Below are 19,927 nucleotides of genomic sequence, written 5' to 3'. Positions count from 1 at the left end.
TAAGAAGTAATTAATCATATAAAAGTGTACAGGACGACTGAAGTATTTCAGTATGTGCTTAACTGTTTTACTAGAATAAATCTCTGATTTCATTTTAAATACCATCTAATGCTGTGTTCTTATTTTTAGCATATCAATGAAATAATATTTATTTGGGGTCAGTGTTAAGCTTGTTTGTTGTGATAAATGCAATGTTTACATTAAGAAAGAATGATTTTTTTATTATTATAATGTGGAGGATGTAAATTATGGATGCCCCCAAGCTAGGCTTTTTGCCATTGCTAGCAAAATGAGTGTTGTGGCTTGAACTTAGTATAATAGAGCTATTGCTACTGCACTGGTATTTAAGTAGCCTGATCCTTGTTTCTTGTTGTTTGTTTTTTTTAAAGAAGATTGTGGAGAGTGAAACTTACATTTTGTAGATAGGATGAGAAAGTATAAAACTGTAGGGGCAACAAAGCAAACAAATGTGAAAGCATGAGTTATTTTTTTCATTAAAGACAAGGTCCAGGTATCAGAGCATAAAATTAAAAAAAATAAGCTAGCCATGTTATCAATAACTTTATAATATCATATCCACCTGTGTTAGAAATAATAATGAAGAACATTATGTGAAAAAACAGAAGAATCTCAAAAAAATAATGGCCAACTAGACAAAATACAGCTCTTGCGGCTCCTCCACTAGTAGCATCAGTCTAGGTGAGCTACTGAACCACCTTCACAAGACATGAGCCATGTATTAATCATCACTATCAGAAGAGCAAAAAAAAAAACCACCAAAACATGGAAATGAATACAGAAACATTCTTTACACCCAACACTCCATATTTGAAGCTTCAATGAAACCACATACAAATACACACTTAATATAACCTGCTTGCTGTACTTAGATTTTTGAAGCCTCCAGTCTATACATGCTGCTCTGTGGAGCCCTTACAGAAGCATAGTTGGTCAGAGTTCAAAGAAAATGAAAGTAACACTATTGAGAAAAAAAAAAAAAAAAAAAAAAAAAAAAGGAAAAAAAAAAACTTAGGCCTTTGTAGCTCCAGAGCAAGAACACTGGTCTAAGCTGCCTTTTATCGTCTTCAGCTAGTCAAGAGGATTCAATACTTCCTTTCAGATAAAGGCTTTGTGATAGCCAGACAGACTATTCTTTTGATCACTACTTCAATTACAAAATCACTGTAATTCTGTGTGTTCTGTTACCCATATCCAAACTAAGCTGGATAGCCCAGCTAGCCATACAGCAGTCCTGTATCATGGATTCTGATGTAACTTTTGGAAACAATTTAAAATGTCCACAAATTATCTATATAGCCTTACATGGATAAAGATCCAGCTATAGAAAAGTCCTTTCTTGATCTCTGGCACGACTGTTATATGTCTTCAGGACTGTGCATATGAAGCTCACAAGATAAGACACCTCAGAAAAGGATTCCCAGTTGTCATTATTCTTCAATTAGTCTCTTCTCATGCTTCTTAAAGCCAGAAATGCCCTCTAAATTGCAGAATAAGCTCAATGTGTTTCACCTGATCATCTTGAGAGAAAAGCATTCCCCAACTCCTTAGAACAAAACACAAAACAATCCAAATCTCTTATGTTAAAGATGAGTGTGATTATCTTGTCTTTTTTTTTCACATTCACAGCTCAGCAGCTGGCTGAAGGGAAAAAAAACAGTATGATTTGTGTTATTTTTCAATACAAAATAGCATTAATCCTTTAATGATTCTAGAAAGAAAAAGAAAAAAAAAAAAAAAGCAACATTTTCTTTGAAGACCCTCTTGCAAATATCCACTGAAAAATGTTTCAAGCTTCTGATACTTCACTAGCAATTAAGCTTTGCCAATACATGCATCACTAAATGCCTTAGCAGATTTCATTTCAGTTTTATACAAACATGTGTCAGAATTTGGAGTGGTAATGACCACTATGGTTTAAATAGTGTAACTCTTTCCAGGCTAACCCTACTCCCTTCAACAGAGCATGTTCAGTCATTTTTAACTTCCTCAAACTCCCATGGTTTTGGCTGAAACTTTCCATTAATCGACCCTTTTTTTGAAACCTTACGTAGAGATGTATCAAGTACAGGAAGCAACAAATATTGCACACCATTTCACGCTGAAAACTATTTTAATTCTTCAGGCACTCTCTAGAACTGCATAATACATGTATGTATATGAAAACTTACTTTATTACTCTGTGCTTTAGTATGTGTGTCTGCGTGTATCAGTGGCATGCACTGGTGCCTGATTCCAAATATCTCACTTGGAAATGAGGTTAAAGAACTCCACGATGTAAGGAGGGAATAAAATTTGCCAGAGATTTTGCGACAGTTGTGAAAAACAGTTGGTGGAACACTTGACCAAGGATGTATATACAATGCATGCGGTGGACAAGTAATTCAACTGCAGGATGAAAATCATGGGAAATATAATACTGACGACAGATACCCTGCAGCACCCTTCAATCGTTTCAGCAGACGCCGTCAGGTGCCAAGAGGGCGAGGGTGATTGCTATGCACTGGGTCACCTTAGTTCTGCCCCACGCTGTGTAAACACGATGATAAAGTTTAGTGACGCTACTTACGTTACCGCAGTGGCAAAATAAATGGCAAATTACAATGCATTTTGAAGTCATGCGGACTCAGGCAATCCTAATGCACATACAGAACCCACAGGAGGGTTAAATTTGCTACCATGGCATTCTCTTGAGAAATTCTGGTACATAAAATCACATTCCTTAATCAGAAAGGAATCAACCACTATTTAGCTGAGCAAATCAGGACCTACCAAATAATAAAAGCTAGATAAAGCAGATTACATTACAGAGAATGACGTCACGAAGCCTAGCAACCAACACCAACAACAGCACTTTACATTTAGGTGAATTAACAAACTATAGCAATTGGAGAGAAATGTATACCAGAAACAAACAGGAAGTGACTACTGGGACTTGGCACTGCGAAATGTCACCATATGGAAGAGTTTAAAAACTTTTTGAAGGCTCAGTTCCTAATGGCTGGTGTTATCCACTAAGGCCAATAAAAACACAGTGGGAATTTAATTAATTTAGTTTTATTACTCCATATGATTTAGGATATCTAAAAAAATATATTAAGACCCCAGACAAGTTAATTCTGGTAGCAACTCTTGCAATTGAACTAAATAGCACTGTATCATTTCCACTAATTATAACATAGCCGTACTTCAGAAAAGCTCCACACTACAGTAATTCATTATTTCAAACAAACAAGCAAACAAAAACACTTAGGGTGAAGGAGGTGAAGAAAGCATTCTCCCTGATATGCTGCAAGTGTATTTATCTCACTAAATACACCCTATTTTCTTACATTCCTGATTCATGCTTTCTGCTCCAGAATGTCTGCTTCATCCAAAAATAAACCACAGGCCAGATACCCAATCACAGATTCAAGAGCAAAACACGTATCCAGCAGAGCTTTCCATTAACTGCACATGGACCCATCTCAGTAGGAAGCCAGGTCAGCAATGAAAGTGCTATTCTTCATACCCACTTTTTAGCAGAGAGTACTCAAGACAGGAGTAGGAGCTATAACCATACTCTTCTAACTGCTCTGCTTTCAAGCATCAGGGACCACTTCATCTATTTTCTTGTACTTTGCCCCAAGATGAGCAGAGAGGGGAAAAAAGTGTCAGCTCTAATTTGAACCTTCCTGTCTCGACAGGTTCCAGCGATAAAGAACTAAAACACGACCATCTTTTTAGAAGTGTACTTCGCACTACAGCATTAACTTTAAAGAAATTATAACCTAGCTGATGACAGGCAGAGTTTTCATACTGCAGCCCAAAAAAAAAAATGAAATCTGTTTCATTTAAGAAAGGCACCAGCACTGTCTTAACCAGCATCTTTAAAAGTTAAAAAGACATATTTAATGCAGATGCAAGGAGAACTTTCCACAATTTAAATCCACAATATACACTGCTTGTACATCATTATATATACTGCTTCAAAATCAACTACAGTTTTCCAACATCCTCATAAAATAAAACATACATTTCAAAAGCAGTTTTTACCAAGACACTTCTTACATACTAAACATTGAGGTATCGCAGAAGGGAAGAAGTTGTGGGTAGACACAATGAAATCAAGAATTGTTTCAACACTCTCCATTTGGGATTTCAGCTCAAAACTGCTCAGCTTCACAGGGTACTTGCCACCTGTTTATTCTGTTGCACTTCCTCCAGGGAACATATATGTGCTCCACAGATGCAACAGCTTCCAGGATAAGGTTCAAAGATGCTGGCTTTAATCTTGTAGAAGTGCTAATTAATTTCGGTCCTGGCTCCCCTACTGCTACAGTATCACTCCATAAACACGTATGCAGCTGGAGTGAACAGCTCCTAGATACAAGCAAGGTGTTGTCCCACAGAACAGTTTAGTCCTTGTGCTGCAACTGATCGTCTCCTCCTTGGTTTTGCAGAAAAAAAAAAAAAATGTTGATCTTCAGGTTTTCTGTATAGGGGAAATAAATAATGGCCATATTTTGACACAAGACATGCCTCTAGAAATGTGAGGAATAAGTATAGATAAATTAAAATACAACAAGAATAGAAGTTACATAAATGTCCAGCCTACCATCCATCCTTTTCTAGCAATGATTTACTGTAAAAACAGTTACACTGAAATCAACCAAGCCATTTGCAGAGGAACTAACTGTTCAATTTGAGCAAGTGGTGGCAAAATTGGACTACAGATTTCTAAGCAGAACAGTAAGCATGCGATTAGCATATCATATACAAGCAATGAACTTCAGTGTAATTACATATTCTTTCTTTCCATTTTCCCATTCTGTTTTTCACCCTCTCCCCACCCCCTTGGCCAAGTAATTAATTGTTTGCACTTAGGAAGAAGAGGGCAAAGCTTCAAAACTCACTTTGAGCGCTACAGGTGTTAGAGATAACATACTTATTTTTACACCAGGGAGAAGGTTTTGCTCTTCTACATGCTTTTGCTAAATCTTATTATATAGATGCTAAAAAAAAAAATCCACTACTGAAGGGTTCTGTCTGCAAAGAATCACCTATGGTAGCTTTCACAAATGATCAACTGTACCAAACATCTAAAATAACATCTCTTCCTTAAGTAAATAAAAACAATTACCAGCAGAGACTTTGGGTACTGTTCTACGCTAAGGAATCAATACCACGTTGCTGAAATGTTTCAAGTAAGTATATAAGCAACCTCCAGAGAAAAATAGCGCTGTGTTAAATGGCCCACGAACATCAATGATAAATGTAATATACATGTTTTGGGTTCTTTCAAAAGTCTATTCTTAGCCGTAAGACAAACCCCATCCATTTAATTAAAACCTTAGCTTACAAACACATTCACAGAGTAAGTGAAGCTTAACAAATCTAATTTGAATGAAAGGGACTAGCTGGGTAAAAGAGCAGTTCCCTGATGTTCCTTGCTCTAGTGGTTTCATGTAACCACTGATCACCAACTACTACAACAGCAAACATACAACACCCTTAAACTAAATGGGAGTTGTCTGTCTAAATATAGCTACTTTTAAATAATGCAGTCGTGAGTTATAAAATAAAGTGCTACTGAATTATTTAACCCCAGATCTCATCTTTAACAAAGATATATCACTTTTAATTAAATGGAAAGTTATTTATAGTCTTGGTTGCTATTATTGTAAATTGCAACCAGTAAAGCAACATTTACAAAGAGGTACTAACCAGTTATGCCATGTAGCCAGTTTTTCCTATACAAATCCAACTCACAGAAATAGAACTAGATAAGCAAAATCATCACTTTCAGAGTTGCCTTAAAACTTCAGAAGATGACAGTTTGGCATTCATTCACAGCCTCAGTACAGAGATCCCACCAACCATAACACTTGGCAAGAATTCATCGGGACTTCACGCTCACAAAACTGTTTCATAACATTCATAATCCCCACGTTTCTTTACACAAGCTTCAATCTCTAAGAGAGGCAAACCCTTGAATACACTTAGCACTACTACAGTTGAAAAAGCATCCTGCTCTGTCACTTTTAAAACATTTTGAAGACCGGCACACAGAAGCGTGTTAAAGATGAAAGTTGGTGCCTGGCTGTGTTTTCAATACAATGTAACAGTTGCATATTATTTACTATAGTAACCCTTCAGCCAGGCCTAACATCTGCAACTGCAAAATTAACATTTAGCAATCAAAGGGGGATGACACGTTGTGTTTAGAAGGTTTCTGGAAAAAAATTGCTTTCCACCTTACATAATGGGATAATGCTACTATTAAACAACAAATGTTTCTTGTTTAAAGGTGCCAGCACTTGGGATGCAGTGTGTGAAGCAGGGTGAAAGAACAGCAACAAACCGGCAGGAATCCACGAGCAGAGCCTTAGTGACTGTAACGGGTAAAGGAAACAACACATGACCTGTAGAAATCAAACCCTAAGTGCGATCTGTCTGGGCCTGATGGAGTCACTCTGCCCCTAAAAACAGGCTCCACTGATACTTAGGAAAAAAAAACCACCCGTGTTCCTGAGCTAACCCCAACAGGGCACCAAGAGAACGTGGACCACGGGTTGCAGAAGGTTATGGGATCCTCCCGTGCAAGTTAGGTCTCGTAACTTTTCTACTTCTAAACACGTGCGTGTTAATCTCACGGGGGTGGGGGGGTGGAAAGCGATGTAAGCGTGCCAGCCACCGAAAACTTAAGCAGGCGACTCCCCCGGGACGCCTTGAGCAGCCCGAGCCAGCCCCAGAGCGCAGCGCCGTGCAACTTTGACAGCTGCTGGGCGCCCTCGCACCTAAAGCCCGGAGGCAGCGCAGCCTCCCCCTGCCTCGCACGGCGGCTTTCAAACCCCTGGCGGGCCGTCCCGTGCCTCCTCCGCCCCTCTCCTGCTCCCAAACCGGGCTGGGACCCTACTTCGGGGGTGCAGGAGCAGGCGGGCAGGGCGGGATGCCGCCGAGGAAGAGAAGCTGGAGGGAGGCAGCCGCCGCTTCCCCCACACCCCGGAGGCAGGCGGGGCGGCTGCCGGCCGCCTTTTGGCAGGCGGTTTCCCCTCCGGCCCCGCGGCCCCGCCGCCCCGGGGGCTTCCTGCCAGCCGGGGACAGATGTGGCCAAAACAGCTGGCCGGGGAGGAGGGGAGAGGGAAGGAAGGAAGAGGCGCAGCTGCCTCGCCCCCGCCGCTCCGGGGGGCAGAGGGATGCGCTTGGGATGCGGCGGCCGCCCCCGGGCTGCCCCGAGGCGGACAAAGTGGCCCCCGGGGCGGCGGGGCTCCCCGGCTGCCGCCCCCCTTTACCTTGCTGCGGATCTGCCCCGAGGTGGACACTTTGCGGATGAGTTTTTGGGGGCCCTCGTGCTCCCCTTCGCTGTCCGACGACTCGTCCGCTGCCCCCACCGCCGCTCCCACCGCCGCCGGGTGCTGGGGCTGCTGCTGGATGCCGGCGCCGCTCATCCCCGCCTCGGCCCGGCCATCTTCCCGGACTCCTGCCGAGAGAGAGCACACGAGCCCGGCTCAGCCAGGGCAGCCGCTGCCGCTCCCCTCCCCGGGGAGGAGGAGGAGGAGGAGGAGGAGGAGGAGGAGGAGGAGGAGGAGGAGGGACGGGAGGGTGGGGAAGGAGGCTGTGCAGAGGGGAGGGGACGGAGGCGGCCGCGGGGACCGAGCCGAGGAAGAGCCGGGCGCCGACAGCCCGGCCGCCATCTTCCGCCGGCCCGGCCCCCCGCGCCCTCACCGCCGCTGCGAGCCCTCAGGGGCGAAGGTGGCGGCGGCCACCGCGTCCGGCCGCCTTCGTGTGGGGGCCGCCGACGGGCCTCGCCCCCCAGCCCGCAGCCGGGTAGCCCCAGGGCCCCTTTTCCCCCTGGGACACCCATTGTGGGTGTCCCTCATGGCTCAGGGGTGAGCTGAGGTGGGCTGAGGCACCTGTCCAGGTGTGTGGAGCAGAGGTGTGCCAGAAGGAGAGCAGCTACCCGCTATCACTCTGCCAAGAAGGCAGCAGGCGTAGTGGGGATACGTCGCCTCAAAGTGGGATGTGGTGACCATCCTGCCTCCTTGCACGAGTAGAGGGAACCGTCCTGCTCCGAATTTGGGGACAGTATGGGGCAAGCTGCAGGGAGCACAGGCAGCAACCTGGAAGGGGGTGTACAGCCTCTGGCACAACGGGCTCCTCATCCGCTCAGTGGCATGGAGGTGTGTGACCTCCACCAGTATCTTTCAAGCATTGGACAAACGCATGGATTGCTTTCCAGTTGTTCCCTCATAACCCTTTAATTTTCTTATTACTTTGTTACAGTTACTGTTGTCTTTAAGAGTAGCCTTTTGGGGGAATAAACAAAGGGTCACTTTTCCCTTTTCATCTCCAGTCTGGCAGCTCGCACGATCTAGCATTGTCACCATATGTTCTAAATTGTGGGACTTGGAAATTATTGTGGCTTGCATGTAGTCAGTGTTCAAAATAAGCACTTAAATCACAGCAATGCTAAATAAAATACACAGATCTCGAGTGCATGGAGTGGATTAAACATAAGAAAGCAATCAATACTTGCGGCTTCTATATTCCCACAATTCTATTTATATTTCTAGAAAGGGAACTGACATCTCTAATATGCTAGTACAAGTGCCACAGTACCTAAACACAAAGCAGTTGATGAGAAACAAAACCGAAACGTAGAACCTATACTACAGTGCAACACTTTGCCGCGAGCTTAATATCATACACTGGAACATCCCGTTTCCTTTATTGGGACTCCTATTTATAGCAGGTGAAATTAAATGTTTTCAAGAAGCCTTGCTGGTTTTGTGTCTTGGTTCTGTGTTACTGCATCAGGTACTTCCAACGAGGTCCTACTCCCCTTCTCTATGTAGGATCGCTTCTATTAAGGTATATTTTAGAGTTTTAATAGTATTACCTACATTATTACTAGAATATAATAGGACCTGAGTCTTACCACTGACATTATAACTCAAACTAGATGAAGTTTTCCTTATGGGTTAATGGTGAAACTAAAGTGTGACTGTCTTGTCTCATTCTTCACCTGAGAGAGAGTTCTCCTTTTTTGAAACCATGAGATCAAACTTTGGCAAGAGCAGGGGTGCAACTGAATTCATTTAGGATGCAGCTCAGAAGAAAGGTTGAGAGAGAAGTTTACAGACACTTGTTCAGGTCCATCTACCTTTCTTCCTCTTCTTTCTCCACCTTAACTTCAGGAATAACGAATTGCACCAGAACATGGCTCACTCACTGCAAATACCGGAGCCTTTTGAAGGTAAATGACAATTGAATGTTGCAAGTAGATGACGAGACTGGGGTTTGCTAATTAATGGTAATACGTATTGCATAGGACTGAGACTGTGATTTGAGGAACACTTAGTGCTAATAGGATGCCTGCAACACTCACTAGCTCCATTTAATCCAACTGAATTAAGCAGCACTTAGATGAACAACACTATCACTGTTAAATTTGTTCCCATACTAAAACAGTATTCAAAATTATGGTGTATGTGACAGCTGTGTATCTCTTTCATAAGGCTAATATCCTATGCAAAGTTGCATGCAAAATTGTATACAACTAGACATTTCACCTACCTTCCAAAATTAAGGTGAAAAGGAGAGATATTATATGTAATTTTGGATTAGTACCTTTGAACTTGGGATGATCATAAAGTTGACCCTATTGGTGACCCCAAATTTGCACCTTTGGGTGATTTTTTTTTTTAAACGAATGAATAAAACTTAATTTGAATGCTTTTTCCTTCAATATTTACACCTTGATCCTGCAAACAGTGAGTGGTTTAAGTGTATTTGCAAAAACAGCTTTCCACTGGAGTTTTCTAATAATAAGTACATGGCACCGCTATTTTCCTGAACAAGACTAATCTGGTTTGTTTCAAACCAGTTTTACATTTTGTTATGCTGCAAGCTAATTCAAAAACTCATCTCGAATTTTATAAAACATTGGGCAATTCAGCAATGCATGTAAATGCATTATTTTCTCATACAGTAGATAATACACTGGGAAAATAGAAACAAGTTAATAATTTGCATTTTTTAATATAACAGTACCTGCCACACTCAATCGAGTGGCGCTGCAACTGGAGGAGCTGCAGATCTCCTTAAATATCTGTATAGACAGCTCAAATTCTTCCCTCAGATACCTAAAACCTGTTGAATGAATATCTGTAGGTGAAATGGGCAATAAATACAGTTCTCCAGCTTCTGTTCACGTTCTTAAGTAACAACCCTAGCTCCTGCACCGTGCAGGGGGCATCACGTGTCCTTGCCTGTGCTACCCCATTGTCGTGTTCCTCTCCACTGGCTGGAGAAAAAAATTCAGTTACAAGGGGGAGGGCACCAGCCTTTCGCTTCAAAGTGAGTCTCTTTCATCCTATCTTGCTAAACTTCAGAACTGAAGTACTGGAAATGTTCTCTCGTCACTTCATATGGAGAGTTGAGTAGTAACAACCCAAATCTGAAGATGTAGGAAATGTCCCACAAGTACAGTTTGGTTTCTACATATGGTTTCTGCAAGGTATGTAGTGGAATTTGTAAAATTCTAGGTGCTAAAATCTGCCAGTGTTTTCAGAGTGCCTCAAAACAGAGAAAACCAAGCAAGTGTAGGGAAAAGTACTCAAGTTATTCACTCACATTAGTGTAGAAAGGTGTTTCTACAAATCTGTGTATTGTCTGTGCACAGGGACAGCTTTAAAGATCTCATTGTTTTCACCAGTTCTGCTTTTCAAAAGGCATTAATACATCCTCAGGGTCTAGTTCCAGTCGTTACCCAGGTGAATTTGCCTGAGATATCCATAGGACTTTGCCTGAATAGGACTGCCAACTTGACTTCCATCACTTGCATCTCTCAGCAGTGACTTACCCAAGTGATTGATGTCAGACTCAATATGAGAAATAGCATATAGCAGATTCAGCTCAGGGAATATAGCTATGAGTACTGTGGTACAAATGCACCAGTAAAATCCTCTAGACTTCTGTAAGCACTGAATCAGGGTCTTGAAGAACACAGGGCTAGATGTAGCCTTTGAAAACACATGCAATAATTGCACATTATGTCTTTCATTTAACATACTCATTTCACGCTTCTTAATAATTTCCTTGAATGTCCTGTCTAAAGCAAGTGAAAAGAGTCAGAAAGGTTGGCATTTAAAGGGAGATTCTCAACTGATACAAAACAGCTCCACTGACATCATTTGGGCTACGCAATTGATATCAGCAGATGATCTGCCCTTTATATTCAACGAATTCCAAAGTGCTGGGTAAATACATGCACTGTGAGAATGTTTTAACTGAACAGCTTCCAGTGCTGATAATAGCATATGCGTCGCTAAAAAGCATATGCAATGTACAAAAAATCCAAATGCACATACGCTCCAGCTGCACTGGAGATTATAGTTTCTAATGCAGATTAACGCATCACTTGATTCCAGGAACAAAAAAATGATTCCAGCTCTGATATTGATTCCTGGTATAATAGGCATATTTACCTCTTTTTCTCTAGGTCACTTTGGCATCTATAAACTGAAGGGCAATATGTTTTTTTTCCTCCACCTCAAAAGGTTGTTCTGAGGGGGTCTGGACAAATGATGGTATATGTGCCAGGTTGACAATGCATTACTCACCCTGTTTAAAAGATTTTATTGAATCTTTCCTAATTTTGATGGTTAATGAAAACTATAGTTTTTAACTGGGCTCACCATACTGAGCAAATTAATTTCAGATCTGCCTGTCTGCACTCCCTCTGCAGATCAAGTTAGCTATGTTATTCTTACTTGGCTTCCTTACTTACCAAAGAGGAAGCCAAAATATAACGAAATGTATGCATACCATTGTTGAAGAGAGTAACTACTTTGCTCGTATTACAGCAGTGTCTATGTTTCAGGAGTAGCTGAAACCATTCTGTAACCTCTACGTTACAAAAACTGTTTTGTATGCTCCAGACTGAAAAGGTGTAAAACAGCAGAGGTCAGCACAGTAAAGAGCTGCTTTGAAAATGTGTTAGGACGCACCTATGGATTTCAAGGTGAAAGGTAAAGTCAAGACTCAGGTCCCATATAAATATGAAAGCAGGGTATAAAACTTCGTAACATATATTATGTATATTTTGAGTACAAAACTGAATCTCCCTTTGAAGAGTTCAGGATGATACACTTAAATTTGTTACTTCTATTTAGCTATATCATGGAGGGCCTGATGCAACTCTTACTGAAGTCTGGAGGAGGTTGTCCATTCAAAAGTGAGCCGTGAATTAAGGAGAGGATTTTATAGATGTCTGAAATTTCACACAGACAATTTCAACGTGACATTTTCAAAGGAGAAGTTGCAGCTCCATTTGATGTAGGTCAGTTATTTCTCAGGACAGCTGTAGGAACAGTGCTTCCAAATGACTTTTGACAATTTGCATAGGTAATTACCATGCACAGATTCAAAAACTGCAATCAAAAGTTTCACCTCTCCTGTTGCTCTTTTTCTGTATTTTGAGAGCTAGGGAGAGGTCTGGGCACTTTCTTTTTCTTCATGATGCAGTTCTTCACCTAAATCTCCCTTTGTCCCTATTATAATAAAAAGCCCACTTAAAAGCAGATAATCTATACAAAGAAGAATGATGTGGCTTTTGCCACAAAGACTATGTATTTTACCAGCAGGTTACCAGGTAGAGGATTGAGTGCTTTAGCTGAAATTTGAGGCTTGTAAAGGAAATTAGTGCAGTGGTTAACCTTAAAACTGCATTCATGTGTGTACTCTGAACAAATGCAGCAATGAAATGATAAACATGACCCAAATCCTGTCCTTTACTGGGGGAGGGGGAGACTGCGAGCAAGAAAAACAAAAAACAAAAAAGGAAAGAAAAAAGATGTGCTCCTTGTTTATCTGAGCCCTGTGCACAGAAGGAAGCGGGCTTGGATGCTTCAGCCAGGACTCCGCATTTCCAAGCGGAGGGGCTGCAATCCATCTGCCTCCCGAGTTTCATCTGAGTTTCAGATGACGGCAGCCAATTTAAATGTCACTGCTTAATAGGATAACGCGTTCGCGGGGAATCAGATTCGCCGCCTTCCTCCCACGGTGTCTTCTTCTCTCCAGGCAAAAATCTCAGGTTTGCCTTTGCGTGATCCTTTTGGTGTCAGCTCCATATTACCGGAACACACATACAGCTGTTTTCCCTATCACAGCTGCATCTCCAGCAGCAGCTTCAGGGGCTGAGGACTGCAGAGGGCAGTGAAGGGGGATGTTGAACTTCACAACAAGAATGAGGCCAGTAAAAATGTATTTGGGAGGGCACGGGGCTACGGGGCTACAGATCCTAGTGCAGAAAGGGGTGATCTTAGTTCCCCGTGGGTATCTCCAGGGTTGGGAGCGAGCAGGCTGGGCCAGCCAAACTGTGGCTCTCCCACAGCTGCGGTTTAAAATTGGGTTTACAAGTAAACCCAGGAGCCCTGGACTCATAGACAGCAAAAAAAAAAAAAAGGCACAGCCATCCAAAAGGGAGCTTGGCAGTGGCATGGGTGCATGCTTCACGCCATCTCCCCAAGTTCAGGGCCAGAGGCAGCCTAGCCTTGACCTCTCGGATAGCCTGGAATCTCCCGAGTGGCCACCCAAAGACTATTTTAGCCCTCCCTGCCTGGTGAGTGTGTGCGTGTGTTTGCACAATGGAGAAAAACCCAATGGCGGGACCAGACGACACCGAGAAGGGAAATCTGATTTTATCGCCCACTGAGGATGCCGGTGACATGATTTCCTTCGGGCTGGGAGGAGGGTCTCCGAGTTGCTCAAACAAACCCAAAAGCCACCCCAGCTCCCTCCCGGCCAGTTTGGGGACCCCCCCCTTGGTGGCACCCGCTTCGCCTGTGCCCTTCGAGGTGAGGTGACCCCGGGGCACCCCAGCCCGCTCCACTTCGCCGTAAGCAAGCGCAAGCTCGGCCGATACACGACAATTGTACGATTGCCATGGCCTGGCTGCAAAAATTTAATAATAACGATAATAAAAGAGACTTTTTAAAAGTGTCTCTTTCTGGAAACCTCCTCCCTTTCCCTTCACGGGGTGCTTTTGCCGTGCTAAGGAGGAGGCGAGCGGTGCCCCCCCCCGCCCCGTTTCCCCCGGTAAAGTTGAGGGAAGGCTCTGGACGCCCCGATGAGCTCCCTGAGCGCCGGCAGGGCTCCGGGCCGGCAGGAGGGAAGACGGGGGAAGCGGGGACAGGGCTGACAGCCCTGCTGAACAATAGGGAAGCGGGCAGGAAGGCGGGTAGGAAATGCCTGTGCGCTGCGAGGCATGCATGTACCTACCAGTTCCTCCCAGGCGGGGCTGCGGGCGCCGTACGGGTGGCCGTGCTCCTCCATCCCCCCCGCAGCAGGTAGCCCAAACCTCGCCGGGGAGAGCCCTTCCCTCCTCCCTCCGCAGCTCCGGCTCCCTGCACGTCCCCACCGCCACTCTTCCTCCTCCTCCCCCCCTTTTCCCCCCCTCCTTTCCCCGCTCCTCCCTTTTCTCCCCCGGCCCCCCCTCAGGCCCCAGGCGCCGCCCCGGGCTCCTCGCCCCCTCCCCGGGGAAGAGCCGAGGATTAGGGGCAGGTCGCCTCGGGTGTAAGCCGGTTTGAGGCCGCTCCGGCCGTCGGAGATGGCGACAGCCCCCCCCAAGGGGAGCTGGGGGGTGCTGGGTGCCCGGAGCCCTCCGACGGGCCGACCCTCGCACCGCGCCCCCAGCCCAAGGGGGGCCCGGGGGCATCATGGGGGGAGGCTGCCGGGGCTGGGGGCAGCCCCTTGGCCATGTAGGATGGAAGGGGACACACATTTTAGCCCCCCATGGGCAGCCCCTTGCCCACGGAGGGGCTCTATGGGCATAGAGGCCAGGGCCAGAGGCATCTGTGGTGGCCCCCGTGCTAAAACAGGCCATGAGGTGGCTGGCACCGCACGCCGCCCGTGTGGGGGGCCACCATGCCTCGTGGAGCAGCAGGATTTCTCTGCCCTCCACCGAGCCTGTTGTTAATACACAGTGTGTACGCTCCTAGACTTCTCAGTTTACTAGTTACCAGCGTACCCTTGAACACCAGCCAATGTATTACGGCTCTTCAAGTGGAGCTCGTACCTCCTACAAACTCAACGCTTTCGCTTATTTCTTTCTTCCCCTCTTTGCAGAAGGCCGGGAGATGTGAAAGAGGAGGATTGCAGAGAAGTTAGGAAATGAAGCTCAGTCACCATCTGAAACGATGCCTTTCCCTCCAGCTTTTCTACATTTCTTTTCATTCCAGCCTGCCCTTTTGAATTTGCAGCTATCAGGCTCGATCACAAAACAGTCTCTGGGTCATCTGCTTGATAAGTGCCAACATCAGAAAAGCAGTCAGAATTCGCAAGAAAGAAGAAATGAAATTGTATATCTTGTATTTAGAGAAGCATTCATTTTCTTCACGACTTAACAGCTTTTGTACAGAAAATTGGGACGCTGCCACCTGAGCTCTAACTTTTGCAAAATACATTGGCAGTTTAGAAAAAGTAGCATGTGCACTATTGCCAAAAAAAGGTGAAGTGCTATCTGTATTTTACTAAGCCTATAGAAAATCCCATTAATCCTGTGGTGCATCCCTAAGCCAGGCCCAAAGAAGTGCCGCAGTGGTATAGCTCATTTGGGGAAGTGAGATTGCTGCCTTTCTTCCAGCAGTAGAAAAAGGAACTATTTGTGTTGATAATAAGTTTATCAGTGGTCTGTTGATGAACTGCCCTCATTGTAAGACTAACCTCAGAAGGAAGCAAACAAGATGACTTCAAGTATGTTGCTTTTTGGAAGACAGCTTTCTAAAGCTGATGGTGAGAAATTGTACATGGTTGTCCAAAGATGATTTGTTCTCCTTCCCTTTACCCCCGAGTGTGAGGTACTGCTAAGGAATGTCATCCTACACGGGGCTGTGTGCTAAGAAGTGGTGTTAAAGTAATATTACCCAGCTCCCCTCCTTTCCTTATGATGTGGTGCAGGATCTCACCTGGTGGTGGTTTGTACCTCTTGACATCTAGTCTCTTTGGCTGTGGCCACACTGAGGGCTTTGAGGCAAAAGTGGCCTAATATTAAGTGTATGTCATCCTAGCACCTTGTAAAACCATGAAAACTGAAAATTCGTATTTAGGAACACGTCACTTCCAACTTCTTCTTCAGCTCCAGCGCTGTACGTGCCCTTCTAACTTGAAGTACAGACAGGTTCTTGCTGTGCCCTCAGCCCCATTTTTGGTTTCATATGCCCGAAAACTTATACATGTGACTAAATAGATAGACAATTGCATTCACCTCATTTCATCCCCTGGTGTTCAAAATTTGGTTTCTATTAGTGGAAAGCTAGTACAGGCCCCCAAAGATTACAACAACCTACTTAAGTTTAAGGTCTTGTTGGATAAGGAAGACAGAAATCAGATCCTACATGCTCTAAATGAAAGCTGCAATGCAATTTCAGATCAGGCCTGTCCTTTGGGGCTACAAAATGCCAAATTTGGTTTCTGTGACGGGGACAGATTCATGCCTGTTGATGAGCTCTACCCTACATGATTTCCCTTTGTGGAGCTCTGCTCACCAGGTTGAAGAGCCCAGTTTTACCGACGTCTCTGTGCTGCTTGGCTGAACTGGTTGAAAATCACAGGCAAAGTGTTTCTCTGAAAAATGTAGTTCTGTCAAAGCTGATATGGAATTTGAGGATGAGTGTCAGAATCAGAGAGTTATATATATATATATTTCAGCAGCATGCTGCCACATTTACAGAGGGGCAAGGGAACTGCAGGCAGGCCCAAGGCAAGGATAAGCTTAGAGAGTAGGTAGAGGAGCAGCCCACTAAAATGAGCTGTGGTCAGCTGGCCCCTGGGAGAAGGGGACAGTGGTCTGGGAGAAGGCTTTACCAGAGGCAGGTCTTCACAACTGGCTTGGGAACAGGCATCAAAACATCTCCAACACAGCCTGGGGGTGTGTTTCATTTCATCCTGACTTTGACTTTGTTCCAAGTTGTGTGCTTATTTTTTCTTCAGGTTTTTCCACTTAGTCTAGACATTTGGGTTTGAATTTCTCAGTAGTCTGCTGTATATGCTGTGTTCAAAGATGCCTCATATCCCTCTGTCTCTTCTGTTCCCTGCCCTTAATGACTCAGTGAAAACTGGTTCAACAAAGTGAATGTTTCATTATTGACATTTTTTACATGAAGTGCATTGAAAATAGCAACACATGCCTTCCTTTTCTAAGCAAAATATTTTGGCTATGTTGGACACACTGAAACATACAGATTTTGATTCAAATGCTTTGTTTAGACATGCACAAGAGAAAGCCTCCACCTCCTTAAATATTTCCATTCCTTGCAGGTGGGAGGTTGAATTGAACCTTCAATTTTTTTCCCTAATTTGATGTAGAAAGACTTTAAAATGATGATTTTTTTTCTGCATTTTTTTTCTGTATCGTTTGGCCATCATTCCTTTAGCATATACCACATAAAGAGCATATACTAATTGTCATCAATTTAGGCTAACATGAAACTTCCTTCTTTTCTCCACACAGAATATGCAAGCCTACTTTGAGTAAACTCTTCAAGGAAATGTTGTTGCTCATTCTCCTCATAGTAAACATGCCTGTTGGATTTTTTTTTTTCAGTTAAGTAATTTTGCATAACATCTGAAGGTAGGGTTTGATCAACGTGGTAATTGGGTTGTCCCTGCCAGACAGATAGGTGGTAGCAACCCACAGTAGATCATTAAAATGATACATATATTAATAGCAGAGCAAAATGCACATACTTTTCAATCTGGGAACCTTTCAGATAGAGCTAAAGTAATAGAATGGTTTAAGAAACACATTTTAAAATGAGCATATTTTTTTTAATAACATTCATTATTGGCAAAGTCCTGATACCTGCCTTTAAGCCCTCTCCTTTCTGTCTGTGAGGGTGTTTAGACAAAAAGTTGTAGAAGTTCTGGATTTCTCCCAGTTTACAATGTCTGTTGCTTGGGACTGTTTTGCACATGGCACCTGAAAAAATGCTCTTGGCCTACAGTTTTTGTTCACAGACTTTCTTCATTGTGTGCCTTTTCTCTTCATTCTTCTTCTTCTTCTTGCTCTAATTGCTGCTTCTGTGTGTACCTGTATGAGACAGGACACTTTTAAACAATTTCCCAGAGATTCGGGTGTCAAAAGGTGGAATTATTTCTGCAGTTGGCAGAAATGTGTCTATTGCCTTAGCAAAGAGCTTCGTGAAGAAAGAAATCAATGTGAGGAGAAAGCCCTGGGAAAAGTTTTACCAAAGGACCAGCAGAGCTGTAGAGGGATAATCCACCTGCCACTTCCTTGCCTTCCACCAGTTTTTTTTCCACTTCTCAGTATGTTTTCCCAGATGTCAGCATCTCCTGCTTGCTCTGTTTTCCTATTGACTTCATCCAGAGACATCTAGGGAGGGTGAGGTGTTTCTCATTCAGTATTCTTAATCGCATTAGGTGAAGTACTGCCAGCAGGTCAAGGGAGGTGATCCTACCCCTATGCTCAGCATTGGAGTATTGGGCCCAGTTTTGGCCCCCCAGTGCAAGGGAGATGTAATGACCATGCTTCATGGCTGATCATCCATGTTAATAAGGACATTGAAACATTCTTCCAGTTTGTACATGAACTAGCGCTTACTGCCGGTGGGTTGTCATCTTCTCTGTAGCCTGCTGGGGATACTTCAGCTGAAACGTGGTTTCCTAGAAAAATGTCACATGGATATCAAAAGCTTTAGTAAATTGATGCACATGGTATATAACCAACCTACAGGTCTGTTGCCTCATCATGGAAAGAAGTTAGGTTATTTGACTTTGTCCTTCAAACAGTTGTATTTGTTATTCCCCTCCATATTGTCTTCTAAGTACTCACATTATAATTTTGGAGAGAGTTGAAGCTTATTGAATGGATCAGTAACTCCTCGGTTCTTCCTTTCTCTCCTTTTTTTTAAAGTTTCACTTCACAAGACAAGAAGAAGTGAACTGACTAAACACAGGCTGTATCTTCCCCTCATCTTTACCTATGAGACAAACACCTCTGACAAGGTTTTGCATTTGTGGTTTCAGAGTTTGAGAAGCCTGGCACAAAATCGAGCATTTGCTTCTTTGAATTCATTCAGGCTCTGCAGATGGAACTTTCTGATAAACATTTATTCTAAAAGAAAAAGAAAAGAGAAACAGATAGGAAAGCATATGGGTTACTGATGTGATACTTTAAAGTCACATAAAAATTAATAGAGAATTATATTACTTCTGAAGCATTCAGCACAAAAATAAACGTTTTATTTAAACAACCTATAAAACACTAAAGGTTTATAGCAGAAAAATTGAGGAGGGGGGAAAGAACTTTGCCTCCCTCATAACACTTAAAAAGGAAAAAACAGGTGGCAAAATGATTTGTTTGGAAAATGGAAAGAATTTAGCCCACCCAACAACTTGGCACTCAGCAGAGCCATCCCTTTTATCTTTTTATGTGTTCTACCAAGCACAATATTTGGGAGCTTTCCAACTACAGCAAATCAATATGTAAAACTCCTATTTTGGTCAGCTCATTTCTTGCAATCCATTATGGTATACGTTCAAACAAAAATTTAAACAGATCTTTTTTTTTCCCAAAAACAAACAAACAAAAAACCTTTTCTAGTTGTTGAGCAGCGGAGACCCAGGGAGACAGAGTTATCCCAGCGGAGGGTTCTTTTGCTAGTATACGTGAGGGGAAGAAGCAGCAAGATGTATGTGAAGTGGCGGGGTGTATAAATGCTGATGTGAGGTCATCCAGAACAAGTAAGAGGGACTCGTGGCCGGGGTCCTGATTTTTTTTAAGGTAAGATAGAGCATAATGAGTCAATATGGTTGTCATTGCAAAAAAAAAAAAAAAAAAAAAATTTTTACTAGAGTTCACGGTCACAGTGCTGTATACTGAAGAGCCTTTTTTTGGCTGGTACAG

The 19,927-nt window shown here is 43.5% G+C and overlaps 1 protein-coding gene across 10 annotated transcripts in view; it reads right to left on the bottom strand.

Moving 5' to 3' along the window:
• DGKH (diacylglycerol kinase eta) overlaps positions 1-19,927 on the bottom strand; it is a 193,421-nt gene that overhangs the window by 162,723 nt on the left and 10,771 nt on the right. For 4 of the 10 annotated variants that reach the window (XM_040541266.1, XM_040541250.1, XM_040541258.1 and 1 more), the window contains exon 1: positions 7,293-7,558. In XM_040541266.1, coding sequence (XP_040397200.1) covers positions 7,293-7,448 — 156 coding nt within the window. In that variant the 5' untranslated portion in view covers positions 7,449-7,558. Of the gene's footprint in view, positions 1-7,292; positions 7,559-10,053; positions 10,153-14,283; positions 14,423-16,574; positions 16,584-19,927 lie in introns of those variants that run through there. The other 6 variants (XM_040541242.1, XM_040541272.1, XM_040541288.1 and 3 more) reach the window with 5 other exon arrangements.

This window comes from Cygnus olor, chromosome 1, assembly GCF_009769625.2.
Source record: "Cygnus olor isolate bCygOlo1 chromosome 1, bCygOlo1.pri.v2, whole genome shotgun sequence".
Taxonomy (NCBI): domain Eukaryota; kingdom Metazoa; phylum Chordata; class Aves; order Anseriformes; family Anatidae; genus Cygnus; species Cygnus olor.
The sequence above is the reverse complement of the archived record's forward strand: the minus strand, read 5'-3'. Positions and strand labels throughout refer to the sequence as shown.